The 19,774-nt window shown below is 45.0% G+C and overlaps 1 protein-coding gene across 1 annotated transcript in view; it reads left to right on the top strand.

Moving 5' to 3' along the window:
* mgat4b (alpha-1,3-mannosyl-glycoprotein 4-beta-N-acetylglucosaminyltransferase B) overlaps positions 1 to 19,774 on the top strand; it is a gene marked incomplete at its 5' end in the record, with an annotated part of 79,237 nt that overhangs the window by 9,051 nt on the left and 50,412 nt on the right. The window contains 4 exons of the mRNA XM_084133883.1: positions 3 to 90; positions 6,064 to 6,207; positions 13,022 to 13,155; positions 19,434 to 19,480. Coding sequence (XP_083990009.1) covers positions 3 to 90; positions 6,064 to 6,207; positions 13,022 to 13,155; positions 19,434 to 19,480 — 413 coding nt within the window. The remainder of the gene's footprint in view (positions 1 to 2; positions 91 to 6,063; positions 6,208 to 13,021; positions 13,156 to 19,433; positions 19,481 to 19,774) is intronic.

Genomic DNA, 19,774 nt, shown 5'->3' with positions numbered 1-19,774 from the left:
AGCTGAACCTGGTGCTGGACGAGATCAAGCGAGCCATCGCAGAGAAGCAGGCGCTGCGGGACATCAACCGCACCTGGAGCAGCCTGTCCGGTGAGAGCACCAGAGGGTTATAGTCCAGCGCGGGGCCAGAGGGTTATAGTCCAGCGCAGGGCCAGGGTGTTATAGTCCAGCGCGGGGCCAGGGGGTTATAGACCAGCGCGGGGCCAGGGGGTTATAGTCCAGCGCAGGGCCAGAGGGTTATAGTCCAGCGCAGGGCCAGGGGGTTATAGACCAGCGCGGGGCCAGAGGGTTATAGTCCAGCGCGGGGCCAGGGTGTTATAGTCCAGCGCGGGGCCAGGGGGTTATAGTCCAGCGCAGGGCCAGGGGGTTATAGACCAGCGCGGGGCCAGAGGGTTATAGTCCAGCGCGGGGCCAGGGGGCTATAGACCAGCGCGGGGCCAGGGGGTTATAGTCCAGCCCCGCGGGGCCAGAGGGTTATAGTCCAGCCCCGCGGGGCCAGAGGGTTATAGTCCAGCGCAGGGCCAGGGTGTTATAGTCCAGCGCGGGGCCAGGGGGTTATAGTCCAGCGCGGGGCCAGGGGGTTATAGTCCAGCGCGGGGCCAGGGGGTTATAGTCCAGCGCGGGGCCAGGGGGCTATAGACCAGCGCGGGGCCAGGGGGTTATAGTCCAGCCCCGCGGGGCCAGAGGGTTATAGTCCAGCCCCGCGGGGCCAGAGGGTTATAGTCCAGCCCCGCGGGGCCAGAGGGTTATAGTCCAGCCCCGCGGGGCCAGAGGGTTATAGTCCAGCGCGGGGCCAGGGTGTTATAGTCCAGCGCGGGGCCAGGGGGTTATAGTCCAGCGCGGGGCCAGGGGGTTATAGTCCAGCGCGGGGCCAGGGGGCTATAGACCAGCGCGGGGCCAGGGGGTTATAGTCCAGCCCCGCGGGGCCAGAGGGTTATAGTCCAGCCCCGCGGGGCCAGAGGGTTATAGTCCAGCCCCGCGGGGCCAGAGGGTTATAGTCCAGCCCCGCGGGGCCAGAGGGTTATAGTCCAGCGCGGGGCCAGGGTGTTATAGTCCAGCGCGGGGCCAGGGGGTTATAGTCCAGCGCGGGGCCAGGGGGCTATAGACCAGCGCGGGGCCAGGGGGTTATAGTCCAGCCCCGCGGGGCCAGAGGGTTATAGTCCAGCGCGGGGCCAGGGGGTTATAGTCCAGCGCGGGGCCAGGGGGTTATAGTCCAGCGCGGGGCCAGGGGGCTATAGACCAGCGCGGGGCCAGGGGGTTATAGTCCAGCCCCGCGGGGCCAGAGGGTTATAGTCCAACCCCGCGGGGCCAGGGGGTTATAGACAAGCGCGGGGCCAGAGGGTTATAGTCCAGCGCGGGGCCAGGGGGTTATAGACCAGCGTGAGGCCAGGGGGTTATAGACCAGCGTGAGGCCAGGGGGTTATAGTCCAGCGCAGGGCCAGAGGGTTATAGTCCAGCGCGGGGCCAGGGGGTTATAGTCCAGCGCGGGGCCAGGGGGGGCCAGGGGGTTATAGTCCAGCGCGGGGCCAGAGGGTTATAGTCCAGCGCGGGGCCAGGGGGTTATAGACCAGCGCGGGGCCAGGGGGTTATAGACAAGCGCGGGGCCAGAGGATTATAGTCCAGCGTGGGGCCAGGGGGTTATAGACCAGCGTGAGGCCAGGGGGTTATAGTCCAGCGTGAGGCCAGGGGGTTATAGTCCAGCGCAGGGCCAGAGGGTTATAGTCCAGCGCGGGGCCAGGGGGGGCCAGGGGGTTATAGACCAGCGCGGGGCCAGAGGGTTATAGTCCAGCGCGGGGCCAGAGGGTTATAGTCCAGCGCGGGGCCAGGGGGTTATAGTCCAGCGCAGGGCCAGGGGGTTATAGACCAGCGCGGGGCCAGAGGGTTATAGACCAGCCCCGCGGGGCCAGAGGGTTATAGTCCAGCGCGGGGCCAGGGGGTTATAGACCAGCGCGGGGCCAGGGGGTTATAGTCCAGCGCAGGGCCAGAGGGTTATAGACCAGCCCCGCGGGGCCAGAGGGTTATAGTCCAGCGCGGGGCCAGGGGGTTATAGACCAGCGTGGGGCCAGGGGGTTATACACCAGCGCGGGGCCAGAGGGTTATAGACCAGCCCCGCGGGGCCAGAGGGTTATAGTCCAGCCCCGCGGGGCCAGAGGGTTATAGTCCAGCCCCGCGGGGCCAGAGGGTTATAGTCCAGCCCCGCGGGGCCAGAGGGTTATAGTCCAGCCCCGCGGGGCCAGAGGGTTATAGTCCAGCGCGGGGCCAGGGGGTTATAGACAAGCGCGGGGCCAGAGGGTTATAGACCAGCCCCGCGGGGCCAGAGGGTTATAGTCCAGCGCGGGGCCAGGGGGCTATAGACCAGCGCGGGGCCAGGGGGTTATAGACCAGCCCCGCGGGGCCAGAGGGTTATAGTCCAGCGTGGGGCCAGAGGGTTATAGACCAGCGCGGGGCCAGAGGGTTATAGTCCAGCGCGGGGCCAGAGGGTTATAGTCCAGCGCGGGGCCAGGGGAGGGTTATAGACCAGCGCGGGGCCAGGGGGTTATAGTCCAGCGCGGGGCCAGAGGGTTATAGACCAGCACGGGGCCAGAGGGTTATAGTCCAGCCCCGCGGGGCCAGGGGGTTATAGTCCAGCGCGGGGCCAGGGGAGGGTTATAGACCAGCACGGGGCCAGAGGGTTATAGACCAGCACGGGGCCAGAGGCTTATAGTCCAGCGCGGGGCCAGGGGTTATAGACCAGCGCGGGGCCAGGGGGTTATAGTCCAGCGCGGGGCCAGGGGGTTATAGTCCAGCGCGGGGCCAGGGGGTTATAGTCCAGCACGGGGCCAGGGGTTATAGACCAGCGCGGGGCCAGGGGGTTATAGTCCAGCGCGGGGCCAGGGGTTATAGACCAGCGCGGGGCCAGGGGGTTATAGTCCAGCGCGGGGCCAGGGGGTTATAGACCAGCGCGGGGCCAGGGGGTTATAGTCCAGCGCGGGGCCAGGGGAGGGTTATAGACCAGCGCGGGGCCAGAGGGTAGTCCAGCAAGTTATACTTGAATATCAGTCACGTGACCTCTTACGTCATCCTCTCTTTTTCCAGTTGACTGCCGCCATCTTGAGTACCTACCGAGTACTGTCTATGGTACTGACAAGCATTAACTAGCTAGCTTGCTACTATTTACAGCTTCGTACGGATACAGTAATGGATATGAAAGACAACATTTTGCACATTGACTGCCATGAAAAGAAACTCTACTTTCAAAAAATAATATCGTTAGGGTGTGATCCCTACGCGATACCTGATGCATACTTCCAGCCTCTGTCCGCTGCTACTGAACTACCAATCCTATTTTAAGCGTGTATTTAAATGGTCCAGGGGCAGAACTTTTGCCAAGCGTGTCAGAGGTTCTGGGTTCTAATCCACACTCATATCGTTTTTCTCATCAAAACCAATTATGTTTATCAGTGGTTGTATATCAGGCAGGGACTCGTTTGTGTGCAGTTTGTTTTGTAATTTCACCGGAACGAATAGAGAGTCTCTCCACATTGAAGCGCGCGTCCGAGTGATGACTGTGCGCGAGCCACAAACAAACACAGTATCCGCGCCACTGATCGCAGCGGCAACGAACACTTTGATCACTTGATTTCAAAAACAACACATTTCAGCGCTAGATCGCCTCTTATTTAACAAACGAACGAAATGAATGCTCTGCTAGTTAACTGGAGATGTTTTGTTTATTTGTATTGGTACATTCATGCCTCGAGATGTTTCAAAAGTGGTGGGGACATGTGCCACCTGCAAATTACGGCGTCTTTTTTCGTCCTGAGGTAGCCTGTAAAAGGATATTTTGGGGTCTCCTTTTTTGTTGTTGCACCCCACCGCACAACATACTGAAGACATAGCTAGCTAGTTCCTTTGCGACTGATGTGAATCAGGTACTCAAGATGGCGGCAGACAAGTTTTAGAAGTGAGTGACGTCATTGAGGAGACGTTGGTGACATCATCTGATATTCATCTATAGACCAGTCCAGAGGGTTATAGACCAGCGCGGGGCCAGGGGTTATAGTCCAGCGCGGGGCCAGAGGGTTATAGACCAGCCCCACGGGGCCAGGGGGTTATAGACCAGCCCCACGGGGCCACGGGGTTATAGACCAGCGCGGGGCCAGGGGTTTATAGACCAGCGCGGGGCCAGGGGGTTATAGACCAGCGCGGGGCCAGGGGGTTATAGACCAGTGCGGGGCCAGGGGTTTATAGACCAGCGCGGGGCCAGGGGTTTATAGACCAGCGCGGGGCCAGGGGTTTATAGACCAGCGCGGGGCCAGGGGGTTATAGACCAGCGCGGGGCCAGGGGTTATAGACCAGCGCGGGGCCAGGGGTTTATAGACCAGCGCGGGGCCAGGGGTTTATAGACCAGCGCGGGGCCAGGGGGTTATAGACCAGCGCGGGGCCGGGGGTTTATAGACCAGCGCGGGGCCAGAGGGTTATAGACCAGCGCGGGGCCGGGGGTTATAGACCAGCGCGGGTCCAGGGGGTTATAGACCAGCGCGGTTCCCTACAAGAAAATAAGTCATACAAACTTTTTTTTTTTAAATAGTTTGAAATAACAAGTTTTGTCCACTTATCCTAACAGTCTATTGATACTCTGAGAGTTAGTTGACAAGTTATAATGGACTATCAAAATGAAGTGTTATCAAAATGTTCAATTTGGTGCAGATGCTGATATTTATATAGACTTGTTATAATTTTGTTATAAATTGTATATCAGTCGTCACTCTATATCTGCCAATAATATATAATAATATGTCTTAGTAAGATGCTGAATTTTATAATCAAAGCTCTAGTTTTAAAACATATAATGCAATACAATACAATGGAAACTCTTGTGATTATTCTTTTCACTCCTCCATCAGAAATCTTGCGAGGAGCACTGGTCGAGGCAAATTTATGGTGAAATTATTGTCTTTCCACTTCCGTATTATGGCCCCAAAAGTGCTCACTGGACCATTCAGAAGCTTAGAATGGCGCCTATAACCAATGCCATCATTATGTTTTGCAACAATTAGGTTGCGAAGGTCTTGAGACAGCTCTTTGCTTTTACCCATCATGAGATGTGTCTTGTGTGACACCTTGGCAATGAGACCTTTTTGTAGGCCATCATTTGGGACTGAACCAGCTGTTATTAATTTCCACTGACAGGGGGCTGGATTGCTTTTTAATTGCTGTAAGTTTTCAGCAGTTGTCTTGGCTTTCCATGCCTTTTTGCGCCTCCCTTTCTTCATGTGTTCAATACTTTTTCCCTGTGTCATTTCACATTATTACACATAACTTAATTTCTGAACTTATTTTTGTTTGTTTCTTTGTATGTATGGCTTACTTGGGTTGTTACCAACATCTGGTGAAAATGTCATGTCAATAGCACCTTTGGAAATATATTTACTGAGAAAAATGATGACGTGTTCAATACTTATTTCCCCCGCTGTATATAAATTGCTCATTTGCCTCTGGACACAAAAATATTGCACTGGTGTTTGATTGAAATGTAACATCTATGCAAAATAATCCTTGAACGATTTCTCATTTAAGGCCATTCCTGTTTGGAATATGTGATTGTGTATTGTCAACAATAAGCAGAAACATTCTGCATTTCCATTTTGTAGTGTGGATCATTCATTTCAACATTTATCCTCATTCTCATGGTTATGAATCTATTATCTGCTTTTAAAGCTATTGTTAAAGCTGTTGTTATCTTTTTTGGCCTTTAAACACCTTAAAATGCACATATGTAGGTCCGAGAAATCCAAATTTTAGAACTCCCCTAATACCTCACATTTGAATGCGCGTGTTTGTGTGGTAATGTGGGCTGGTGTGGCTACAGTGCCAGGGCTGAATTGTTGACCCAGTCTGCCCCCTGCATATAGGCCTACAATATTATTCTGTATCGAATCATGTTATCTTATAACACCAGACCCTGACGTTTTTAAAACCTAGAAACGCCCCTGGCTGTTGATCCAGGATTGTGTGTTAATAGTTTTAACGGGTCGACTACGACAGACACTCATTTATGTGCGATTGTGCGTTCTCTTTCAGATGAGACCAAGCTGAAGCTGTGGAACGTGACCAGCAGTAAGAATGTTCTTCAGCTGCCCAGCATCTTCCACCATCTGCCACACCTGCTGGCCAAGGAGAGCAGCCTCCAGCCGGCCGTGCACATCGGCCAGGGTCGCACCGGAGGTCAGTGCGGCACAGTAACAACCCTTCTCCAGACCTGTCCGGTTGCATGAATTCCACATAAACCACAAATAACCCAGCATTTGGGTACAAAAAAAAGAACCCAGCGTTTGTATTTTTTTTTTTAAATAACCCAGCATTTGGGTTAAATAAGTATTTAAGAAAAGAAAGAAAAAATAACCCAACATTTGGGTTAAAAAATATATTTTATAAAAATAACCCAGCATTTGGGTGAAAAAAAAAGGTAAAATAAATAAATAAATAAATGACAGTCAGTGTGGCACCCAGCATTTGGGTTAAGTATTTTTTTTAAAAATCCCATCATTTGGGTTAAAAATAAATAAATAACCCAGTATTTGGGTTGAAAAATAAGCCAAGTGCAGTGAGTTTGTTGAATCTCTGTGTTCAGCGTCTCAGAAGTTCAGAGAAGAAGGAGGCGGAACCGAAAAACAGCAAACATTACTTTAATCACTAAATAAACATAAACTACGAAACGACTGCGACTGCCGCATAAACTAAATCAAAAGCCATCATAATGTCCAGGCATGGTCCTCTGTCGTCTTGCGCTGTCGTCACTGCTTCTTTTATCCTCCTTTCATCCTTTTAATGAAGGTTTTATTGATTTTTGGAAGGTTGGTAACAGGCATACAACAATACAATCTTAATAAAGGGTTGCAGGTTTATAAGCACGATTTAACATAATAAAAGAAAAGTACAAGTATCCAGAGCTCCTCCCAGAGAGACACTCCTCCTCTCTAACACTGTGAACTGGACGTAACGTAGATTCATATGATTCCACTCCATTTCCACTGCACTGGGGCTTTCACTGTCTTCCAGTGTCTTAGAGTAATCCTACTGGCTATTGTATTACATACCATAATAATACATTAGTGTACACACATTTAGGCACGTGCACAGGTAGGGCTCAAGCCCTTTTTGCCCTTACACTCCGAAGTGCCCTTTTTTTGGTGGTGATGTTTTTTTCCTCCTTCAATAAATCAGTGCTATCGGTCACCCTTTACGTCTCTCTGTCTGTTTCAGAAATATTTAGCTAATGAATGGTATTAACCCTTTGTACGATCGTATTTGTATATATGTAGATGTGTTTTATTATTTTAATTCATTAATCATGGTCAGAAGTCATGAGGCAGTGTGAGGCTGTAGCATCCACACACACCGCTCAGGATTTATATGAGTGCCCCCAAAAGTCTTTCTGTGCAGTTTTGAAGATATAGGCCTAGGAGAGAGGTTTGAAAAATATGACCTTATAAAAGTAAAAAAGGCAACTGAAGATAAAAAGGTAAACTTCATCGTCTGAGTGTTTGCGATCCTCTTATCCCATATATGCCGAACTCGTAATATTCCATCACTCCTGAAGCGTAGAGTCTGGCTCTCCGGCTCCTGTCCTGGCTCTCTGCCTGTCTGAGCGGGGGGTGTGTGAGAGAGTGAGAGAGTGAGTGTGTGTGTCTGTCCAGTGGAGGAGAGTTTCAGTGATCCCGCAAGATCAGCTGCTCTTCATCCGGCGTTAATTAAGATTGAGCTCTTAGAAATGCAGATGCACAGTCACTGCCGCTCTACAGGCTGGTGTATGTGTGTGTGTGAGAGAGAGTGAGAGAGTGTGAGTTAGTGAGTGAGTGTGTTAGTGAGAGTGTGTGGGAGAGTGAGAGAGTGTGTGTGAGTGTGTGAGTGTGTGAGTGTGTGAGTGTGTGAGTGAGTGAGAGAGTGAGAGAGTGAGTGTGAGAGTGTGAGTGTGAGAGTGAGAGTGTGTGGGAGAGTGTGTGTGTAGCAGCCCTTGGCTCCTTAATAATGGCAGAGAGTCTCTAACGGGTGCAATCGTTTTATTCTTTGAGATTTAGCATGAGCACCGTGAAAACTAGAAGTAAACACAAAAAAATTGTTTGTTACTGAACTTTTGGCATGACACAAATTTACAATCAATCTTCATCTTTTTACAGTACATCATCATGCATTTGTATAAATGTGCAATGCATATAAAAATAACAACACAAACGAAAATTTGCTCCCTTAACACATGCAGCTTTCCTGATACATTATACACAAAACAATTTCCAGTAGCAGTCAATAGACAATTTACATCCTTAAAGTCTTATACATGGAGCTAAATAGTACACACCTCGCTCCGCTCACCAAGGGTGCAAACTTTAGATTCGTTGCTTTCAGGAATTAGCCGCTAGCTTGACGGTATCAGAACTAAAACAGCACATAAAAGTGGACATAAGAAATAAACCTTACAAAATAGCATGGAAAACGGAATTACATTAATATTGCAAACTGAACAGGATTCCACAATCTGAGTTACATCTGTCCATGAGCTTCGGAGATCAGAGAAAACAGAAGAGAGCAAAAACGTCGATCAGCTATACACATGTGAAAAGCCTCAAACCCCGTCACATGAATGACCCGACTCAATGCATCACCTCTAGCGGCCTCCAGTGGCCACTTACACTCCCACCAATCATGTTATGATAAATGAACTCAGCAGGGAAAACAAAACAGTTACTCATACATGATTTCTAGACTATACTAACTGGCTAAGTATAGAGCTATAGGTGTATATGTCACAAATAAGAAATAGAACTATTAGACCAACATGTCTGATGTAAGCGTACTTCAGATTGACAGACCATTATTCGTTTTCAAGGAGAAGCACCAGCTTTTGGATCGGCCGTTCGATGATTGAGGGCTTAACTCGATGGTTCTGTTTCTGCGTTAGTTTCCGCTCCCCAACTTGTACCTTTACCCGACGAACTAAACCATCTGACCCTTCTGTAGTTTCAACCACTCGTCCCAGTTGCCACTGGTTCCTTGGGAGTGTATCTTCCATTATAATGACTATGTCATTCACTTTCAAGTTGCGCCGGGGTACATGCCACTTTTGCCTAATTGACGTATTCAGGAGGTATTCTTTCTTCCACCGGCTCCAGAACTGTTCGGTTAAGTATTGTACTCTGCGCCATCTTTTTGCGGCGTACACATCTTCCTTTATGAACTTTCCAGGAGGTGGTAAGGCAACCTTAGCTTTCATCAGGATAAGGTGGTTTGGAGTCAGGGGCTCTGGTGCCATAGGATCATTGATTCCATCAACGTTTAATGGGCGACTGTTGACGATGGCCATAGCTTCATAGAACAGCGTTCTAAGGGAGGCATCATCTAGTCTACCTGAACACTGAGAGATCGTAACATTCAGCACGTTGCGGATGGTCCGTATTTGTCGCTCCCACACACCACCTGTGTGACTCGCTGAAGGAGCATTGAGAATGAACTTGCACTGTTTGTCCGCCAGAAAGGCTTCCACTGCCTCTGTATCACATTGCTTGAGGGCTTCCTTGAACTCATTCTTCGCACCCACGAAGTTTGTGCCCTGATCACAGCGGAGTTGGCAAACAGCTCCTCTAAGGCTAATAAAACACCTTAAAGCGTTAATGAAGGCGTCCGTGGACATGTCTTCAAGCATTTCAAGATGGACTGCTCGAGAAGACAGGCATGTGAAGATGAGTCCATATCTCTTGCACTCTTTGCGACCTCGCTTGGTGGCAAATGGGCCGAAGCAATCCATTCCACAGAACATGAAGGGAGCTGAGACTTCACAACGTTCACTGGGGAGATCAGACATTCGTTGCTCCTCAACTGGTCGTCTGAGCTTCCGACATTTCACGCATCTATGTATTAACTTGGCGACTAGTTTACTCCCACCAATGGTGCTTGTGTTGAGCGCCTTGGCTCTCTTCGGAAGCCTCTCGTCTGTGTTTTTAACGTTCATCAGAAGGGGGGAGGCGACTGGGTTACAAGCTATACGAGCTTCGGTTTGCATAAACTCTGTGAAATGCACAAAACTTGGATAGTCTCCAGATCTGTCTAGCTCTTCCACAACAATACGACTCCATCTGCGCACCATCCACTCCGGCAACTTTTTAAGGAGCTTGTGATTTTCCTCACAATCATTTAGAATACCCAGACCCTTAACGTGAGGAATGGCCTCAACACAACCTTGAAGGAAATCTGCAAACTCTCTTAATGCAATAGGGTCATTCACAGCTATCTTTGGCCACTTCGTGAGCTTGTCTCTGAAGGCCCTTTGAACAATGAATGGACTTCCATACCTATCTTGTAAGACTGCCCAGGCACCCTGATATGCCTTCTCTGAATTTCGGTAGAAAAATCCTTCAACAGCTTTGCGGGCTTCCCCAGCAAGATAACTCTTTAGATAGAGCATTTTCTCGCTAGCTGGAAGGGGCTTCTGGTCGATGAGAGCCATAAAGGATATCTTCCAGTCTAAGAACTTTAAGGGGTCACCGGTAAACGTGGTTGGTTCTGGGACAGGTAGACGGCTTAGGGTAAGTGAGCTTGCAATTGCCTGGGCTAGGCTGACCTCCTGAGCTACTGGCTCCTCTGAGTGTGCGGGATGTGGCTGAAATGGCATTGCTTGTGGATTTAGTGGGGTTCTAAGTCCAGCATTTTGTCCACCATAATGAGTTTTATGGTCAGTCACTTCCTCAAAGCTTTCTAAGCCATCAAAATTGTTGTACGCTCTCACCCGAGCTGCTGCTACCTTCACTTCATTATCCGCTTGTAGCTGTTGTAACCTTGTTTTTTCCTCTTCTAGCTTTAGTTTCATTTCAGCCTCCTTTTGCTTGATTTCTGCTAGCATCTGTGTTTCCTTGAGTTTCCATTCACTCTCCAGTTTGTCGAGTCTTGCCTGTTGAAAGTGTATTTTTTGCATAGCTTTTGCCTGTTCTACCTTGGCGGCTAGTTCTGCTTCTGCATCTGCACGTTTGCTAGAGGACCTGGAGGTGGCGCTTGAGTGGTTGCCTGATCCTTGTGATGACTCTGAAATTACTGTTTCTGTTTTCGTATTTCCAAAGACTGACCCATACTCATCCTTATTCAGCGCTATTCTCACTCTCTCTTTCTCTAGTTGGTCATTGAAAGCCTCTTCTATGTTCTCTAGTCTTTTACTGACAAGGTCACAAATCTCGGTTGTAAGAGTGTCACATGCATCCATTCTTTTGACAATATCTGGAGTAGTGGTATGATTGTGTCGAATGGGCTCATAGTTTTGGTGTACTTTAGCTTGTTTGGAATTAATGCTAGTTTGAATATTATCAAGGTCCTCAGATGAGCAGAAAGTCTTCAGTTTTACTCTAAGTTCCTTTGCTGTTTGTTTCCAAGAATCGTAAGCTTTGTTGAATGCCTTTTCATTCCTCTTCGCTTCCTGTTCATGTAATTCTTGACCCTTTGTTGTTAAACTACGGTCACGTGAGCTCGACCTGACTTGTGCTTCTGGGATTTTTTCCGTTTCCTCAGCAGGTAATGACATTTTGTAGGTCTAATAGATCTGTTTGTACTTTAGAGCCTTAGAGCGTTTAATGTCTAGACTTAAATTTGGAAGAGTAGTGACTTTAACTTATCTTTAACACTATATATTACCACTCACATCAGACATCTACACTTTGAGAACACGTCAAAGAAAGTAAAGTAAACAGAAACAGCTACCAAATGTCATAAACGAGAATACTGCTGATAGTCGCCAGTCAGACAGTTTAGCTCCTCAGATCTTGTTAGGTTCAGTAATTAAGATCTTATGAGATGTCATTGACCTTAGCCACACTCTTAGACCTTGTACTTGTCAACCTTAAGAATCTAGAATTACAGTATTTTGTATTACACATACAAAACCCTCCTTGGAATTATTTAGAAAATGGCAATTCTTGCTTTCTCTAGATGTCAAATGTCCCATATGATGAATTATCTGAGCCCACAGTCTTTTTACCACTTTGGCTTTAATGAAGTGCTCCTGAATGTGTATCTGCGGTCGTTTTTACCCACTCAGTCAGAAAAAGTCTCTCACTGCAGCTGTGGCATCCATATATTGGCGTGCAACATCAGATGATCATGTATCTGCTGGCTGATGAAGACGTCCGGCATTGGTGGATGACTCAGCGGCGAGTTTTCACTGTAGCAGCCCTTGGCTCCTTAATAATGGCAGAGAGTCTCTAACGGGTGCAATCGTTTTATTCTTTGAGATTTAGCATGAGCACCGTGAAAACTTGAAGTAAACACAAAAAAATTGTTTGTTACTGAACTTTTGGCATTACACAAATTTACAATCAATCTTCATCTTTTTACAGTACATCATCATGCATTTGTATAAATGTGCAATGCATATAAAAATAACAACACAAACGAAAATTTGCTCCCTTAACACATGCAGCTTTCCTGATACATTATACACAAAACAATTTCCAGTAGCAGTCAATAGACAATTTACATCCTTAAAGTCTTATACATGGAGCTAAATAGTACACACCTCGCTCCGCTCACCAAGGGTGCAAACTTTAGATTCGTTGCTTTCAGGAATTAGCCGCTAGCTTGACGGTATCAGAACTAAAACAGCACATAAAAGTGGACATAAGAAATAAACCTTACAAAATAGCATGAAAAACGGAATTACATTAATATTGCAAACTGAACAGGATTCCACAATCTGAGTTACATCTGTCCATGAGCTTCGGAGATCAGAGAAAACAGAAGAGAGCAAAAACGTCGATCAGCTATACACATGTGAAAAGCCTCAAACCCCGTCACATGAATGACCCGACTCAATGCATCACCTCTAGCGGCCTCCAGTGGCCACTTACAGTGTGAGTGTGTGTGAGTGAGAGAGAGTGAGAGAGTGAGTGAGAGAGTCAGAGAGTGAGAGAGTGAGTGTGAGTGAAGGGTACAGTATGTTTCAATGGTGATCTGTGAAGAGTAAATGCACACAGGGCTGATTAGAGCATCTCTCTCTCTCTCTCAGTGTCGATAGTGTTGGGCGTCCCCAGTGTGAAGCGAGAGGTGCACACGTACCTGACGGACACGCTGAGCTCGCTGATGTCAGAGCTGAGTCCGGTCGAGAAGGAGGACTGCGTGATCGTCGTCTTCATAGCAGAGGTAAGATCAAAACCTTCTCGGATCCTAGAGGACACGGATTATGAATTCCAGAAATGTGATCCGTGTGTTGTGTAATCATAATGTGGATAAGTAACATCTCGTTTTTTTGAGACTTCAATATATACCAAACTACTTGATATATATAAAGTGATTTAAACAAAGTGAGGGTTAATAACTTTATTAGAGTTACTGAATCACACCAGTTCATTCAAACTGTTGATTCATTCAGGCTATAAACAGGTCTCTGTATAAGTGAGTCATTGAATCATTCACTGAACGGTTCATTCAACACACAGATTCATTCAATATATTGACAAGTCTCTTTATTAATGAGTCATTGAATCTTTCATTGACTGATTCATTCAAAATGCTGATTCATTCAGCAAGGAAACTCCACTGCTGTGTTTTACAGTAAATTCTGCTTTGACTTTACCTGGTTTTGCTCAGCCAAAGATTTCCTAACAAACTAAAAAGTATAGCGCTAATATTGTGTCTAAAATGTAAGTTACTCCATAATTAACTCCTTGTTTATTGAATTGTTGTGTAAAAGCAATATCACACTTGTGGTCGTGATGATTATCCAGATATCCACACAGCAACGATCACTGCTGATATTAGAGGACATCAGAACTCTTGCACGTGTGGCATTGCTTAAATAGCAACATTGTAGTTATCATCTGATATATTAGTCCCTCAAGGTAACATTTGTGTAATTAGGTGCTTTTTGTTTCTAGCTTGCTGAATAGTTAACAACTAAACCGGTAGCTTTCCTGGAGTTGATCTACTTTACGTTATGAGTAGCTTGAGACTTTTAGAAGCTGCTGAACCATTTGTAAGTCCATTTCCTCACTGATTATACGCTCTGTCTGGCTTCTGTCCTGTGATAACTCATCTCTGCCCTGCTGTTCAGCCATTAGCATACAATTAACACACGTTGAGTCTCAGATATGCTCTATGTTCACTACCATCTCATATATGAGGTTTGTACAGTTCTTGTATCATACAGCACTGGTGTCTGATAGCCACTGCGTAAGATGTCCAGATGTCCACGCTTGGGGACAGATGCACTACACAGGGAAGTTACAGGGAGACTGATATCCCATAAAAGCGCTGATGGGAGAGTGCAGTTCTGCGCGTGATTTACTGACGATGCACAAATGAAAGAACACAGACGCTGCAGCTCATTCCCATAATGACCAATGCAATCCACCAAGAGCGTTCTGGATAAATGAAGACGACTGGAGGAAATTCTCTCTCTTCTATCACACGATCTCTGATCCAACCAGTGGATCTCTGAGCTGAGTGAGTGAGTGGAGGCGGGGCTCATTTGCATATTCATAGAACCGCGTATACTAAATGAGGCAAGGGTGTTGAGTTACATTCAAGATATTTCAAGGCATGAAAAAAAAAAATTCAAGGAAAAAACATTTAAATATGTCATTTTGGTGATCAAAGATCATAGATTGACTACAGGGGACTTTAAAAACTCTCCTCCCATCAATTTAGTGTCTGAAAGGGAAACTCCTACAAATGCATATGCAATATAGTCGGCTGCAAAAATAACCCTGTCCGCGCTTTCCATCGCTCATTTATCACTGTGTGTCTTTAGTAAATCCTGACAGTAGTTTTGAACTCCAAAAGAGGGTTTGCGCTCATCAAGCTGTCAGTAAATCTGGCCTGTAGTTTAGTGGTGAGTTTATGGCATCATCTGGGGATTCGATGTGCACTGTTTCATTTGAGAATGTTCAGTGTGAAGTGAACACACTCCTCATACTAACACAGCAGAGAATAGTGCACCAGTATTGGGACTGACTGCAAGAGTGTGTGTAATTCAGATGTCCTACATTCGTCATGTTGGCTTTCCATCAGATAGGGAAGTATTCGGCATATTCGGACACCGCTCATGAGGACAGAGCAGTATTGAGTTTGTTCCTACAACACATGATGTTTTTGTGCAAACACACTGCGGTTCAGGAGCAGTGTAACAGTCGAAACGCTGAACCTCGGTCAGTGGAGGTTTCTAACAGCTAGAGTATGATAATATAACAGATTATACAGATTCAGTGTGAACGAGATCTCAGATCATGCGGCTTGTTGAGGAAGTGTGTGCCATTACACTCAGCGATCAGACTTTTCATCTAGAGGACAACTTATATGCAAAATATATTGTCTTTTGGGGTGAAATGGAGCTGACCCTGGATATTCTCCATTATAGCTAGTGTTTTATTTTCTAAGAAGTGTTTATGAGAGCAGTGAAATAGATGTCTTTCAGATTACAGTATATTACAGTGATGTATGATGATGAATGCAGTAAAGCGTCATCCTGTGTTTCACCACACTGTATCTGAAGGACACTGTGCCCTAGACACACACACTGTACACTGTTGAGTGTGTTTGAGCACTTCACTTTAATTAACATTGACTATGAGTAACTGGCGGCAGTGAACTGTGTGTGTGTGTGTGTGTGTGTGAGAGAGTTCTGTCTGGGTTGTGTATTCACACACCTTTTACTTTGGGGATGATTTAAGAACATGCCATATCTCATTTTTTTTATCATAATGTTATCTCTGTGAGGGTTTGTACAGTAATATGCATCTAGAGTCCAGTCCTCTTTTTCTTTCTTGTTTGCTGTCATTCCCAGCATGTTAAAAGGATAGTTCACCCAAAAATGAAACACAAAATGATTGTAAAATGGTTCATATAACTATATTCTAATAGTTTTGTGTGAGAACCAAAATTCACTGAAATTACTGGAAAGAATTGAAATGTATTCACTGAAAAATGATATTTCTCATTCACTGTAATTGCCTGGAAAAGAACGACCAGCACAATCTTCAGATTCCCTCCGTTTGTGTTCCTGTGAATAAAGAAGGAAAGTGATTTGAGTTTGGAATGACATTAGGGTGACACAAAATTATCATTTTTGGGTGGAATTAAAAAAGAAGATAATATTGATTCATTTGCTGCTTTTGATGAAGAACTTACATCTTGCCTGTTAATAAAGTGCATTCTGTAAGTGTGTTATGAACAGTGTATGTGCTTTCCACACGCCTGCGACTTGTTCAGATTCAGTCAAACTAATTTGCATTTAGTTTGCATATAATTATTATTATTATTATTATTTGTTACATTTATATTGCGCTTTTCTGGGTTCTCAAAGCGCTTTACATGGAAGGGGGAATATACAGTTTAGATGAATGCCAGTCGGCTTTCACTAGATGCAAATGCAGGGAGTCAGACTCCAAAGAAGGAAGAAGTTTGCTCACCACAGTGAACTTTCCAGAAATATTATCTCTAAATATAAAAATATTTTTTTTTTTATATAAAAATATATAAATTGTTTTTCCTCTGAAAGCGCCACTCACATTTTCATCAGGAAATGTACAAATGTTGTTGTTTGCACTTTCCGTCTCATTGACACTTTTCAGCCCTTTTTTCTTTTAAGAGAACTTAAAAGGATTGTGACAAATGCTTTTGTAATGTGGTGTTTTCCATCCTGTGATTAAAGCGTTCTGAAGAGCAGCTGACGTGACACTAAACGGGTCAGGATTGCTCATCTCATGATAAGTCACAAGCTCTCTGTGCGTCTGAACGCAGCATTTCCCTCTGGAAACTGAAGGTTTGGTCAGAGTTTCTGCAGGTGTTTCCTCATCTTCTGTCACTCGTTCTCCTCTACGTCTCAGGATAATTGCCAACACAATGAGTCGGTGATGAGAGATGTGTGGGAAATGAGGATAGTGTGATGTTCCCGCAGGTCATGGACTCTGACGCAGCGTGTGTATCCTCACATTATACCCTCGTCCTTGAGTTTCACTGTTACACTGACTCCATCCGACACACCACTCTAGAGAGTTTCAACACTTCAAGTCTTCATGAAACTGAGATTACAATCGTCTGTTCTCTATTGTGCCGTATATCCGAGTGAAATGCTTCTGAAACAAGAACAAATGTAGGGCGGGTCTTGATTTTGCCCGTGAGGAATTATCGTAATAATCATAATTTGGGAGATGACAACATGATGTTCTACTTAGAATCTTTTTTATGATTATGATTATGCCTTTCTATGGCAACACTACAGGTCAGGTGGTACAGCGTCACATGGCACACGTCAGAGCTCTCAGGTCATTAATACGAGTGCAACGTGAACGCATTGTACAAGACGTAATCCTGCCAATATTCAACATGTTCAATCTGTGAAAAACAGCAAAACCGCAAAAACTGAGCTGACAGACACTCAACTTCAGCCTTAAAGATTACGACAGCTCATGAATTTAAACAGCTAATGATGTGCGTGGATAAACTATACTGCTGTATTCCAGAAATATAGTCAATTTTGATTCATGGTGACTTTAAACTACACTAAAAATGTCTGAATGCTGAACTGATAATAAAATATAAATCCGAGTGGCTTTACTTTAAATTCAGCACAAACTTGTAAAGCAAAAGGTTGCATATAGAGTTTTAAATGATAAAGCCATGATCTGACAGACAGAACTGGTGTCGACTGACTGACAGCTGAACGATTCTGGTTAAACTGAGATCACGATTCTCTCATGATTCTGAACTGACAACTAAACAATGTAACGTAATTTAATAGAGGTTCCGACAAAATGTTAATTGCTGCAGTTTAGTTGAAATGTTGAATTAATCTGAATGAATTATTTAAAAAAACTGTTTTAATGAATGATTCAATGACTCACTCATAAATACTTGTTTCATTACTGGATGAATCTGTGTTTTTGATCGAATCTCTTGAGTAAATGATTCAATGACTCACTCATAAATACTTGTTTCATTACTGGACGAATCAGTGTTTTTGAATGAATCTCTTGAGTAAATGATTTAATGACTCACTCATAAATACTTGTTTCATTACTGGATGAATCGGTGTTTTTGATCGAATCTCTTGTGTGAATGATTCAGTGACTCACTCATAAATACTTGTTTCATTACTGGACGAATCAGTGTTTTTGAATGAATCTCTTGAGTAAATGATTCAATGACTCACTCATAAATACTTGTTTCATTACTGGATGAATCGGTGTTTTTGATTGAATCTCTTGTGTAAATGATTCAATGACTCACTCATAAATACTTGTTTCATTAATGGACGATTCAGTGTTTTTGAATGAATCTCTTGAGTAAATGATTCAATGACTCACTCATAAATACTTGTTTCATTACTGGATGAATCTGTGTTTTTGATTGAATCTCTTGTGTGAATGATTCAATGACTCACTCATAAATACTTGTTTCATTACTGGATGAATCGGTGTTTTTGATTGAATCTCTTGAATTAATGATTCAATGACTCACTCATAAATACTTGTTTCATTACTGGACGAATCAGTGTTTTTGAATGAATCTCTTGAGTAAAGGATTCAATGACTCACTCATAAATACTTGTTTCATTACTGGATGAATCTGTGTTTTTGATTGAATCTCTTGAATTAATGATTCAATGACTCACTCATAAATACTTGTTTCATTACTGGACGAATCAGTGTTTTTGAATGAATCTCTTGAGTGAATGATTCAATGACTCACTCATAAAGTCTTCACTTGTTTCATTATTGGATGAATCAGCGGTTTTGAATGAATCTCTTGAAGTATTCAATGACAAATACATGTTTGAAGCGTCAAGTTACTTTCAAAAGTTAATTTACTCTATTTTAATCGCTGTAGACATCAGTGTTTATATCCGAACTATAAACTTTTATCTCAGTACTTCTGTGATAATATGAATATTTGTAACACAAAACAGATGGTGAAGCTGTTTGACAACGGCTCTCTCTGGATCAGGACGCACATCTGAACGATTCGGTGTGGTTTTGGCAAAGTTTAATGGACTCAGGCGAATCGTTGTCATGTAGGAATGAGATCGCATGGGTGTTTGAGTCGAGATGGCGATCTTTTAACGATTATTCGTGCAGCTCTAGCACCCCCTGTGGCAGCTCCAGGAATATGCCATGCTTGAGTTGAGTCTTGAACGAACCGTGAAACTGAATATGAGCGGTGAAGTGCATCTGCTGTTTTATAGTGGAAAGAGCTTCAGCAACTCAACATCATTTGCTGTCATTATTGCACAGTTAAAGTTCTTCACAGAGACTATGATCTCTTTAGCAGGAAAATTCAGGAAATGAGAACCGACATTGTACTTTTAACATCCATCCAAAAACTGCGACAAACTCTTGTCTAGCTCAAAGCTGAACATGTATCGATTGGGAAAGATTGTGTGATTCATGAAAGTCAACACTGGTTCTTGCTTTGTTTTACAGACGGATCAACAATATGCAAATAGTGTTGCTGAAAACCTTAAGCGCCTGTAAGTACCCTAGTTTCCCATCACTATCTGTGTGTGTGTGTGTGAGAGCATGTGATTGCGTACTTTCCCCTGCATGCTTTAGAGGACAATAGCAGAAGAAACTGACGGGAAATTCATCCTCTGGGTGTTAGAGTTCCTCTGCTTCAGTGTGTGTGTGAGTGTGTGTGTGTGGCCCACATCAGTCGTGTGTGTGTGTGTGTGTGTGTGTGTGTCTGTCTGTGTCTGTGTGTCTGTGTCTGTGTATGTGTGTGTGTTTGTACTCTGTGTGAAACATTATTAATAGTTTTAGTTTTT

Source organism: Abramis brama (genome assembly GCF_963993115.1).
Source record: "Abramis brama genome assembly, chromosome: 13".
Taxonomy (NCBI): Eukaryota; Metazoa; Chordata; class Actinopteri; order Cypriniformes; family Leuciscidae; genus Abramis; species Abramis brama.
Note: the sequence above shows the minus strand (reverse complement) of the source record. Positions and strands in the feature narration are given on the sequence as shown.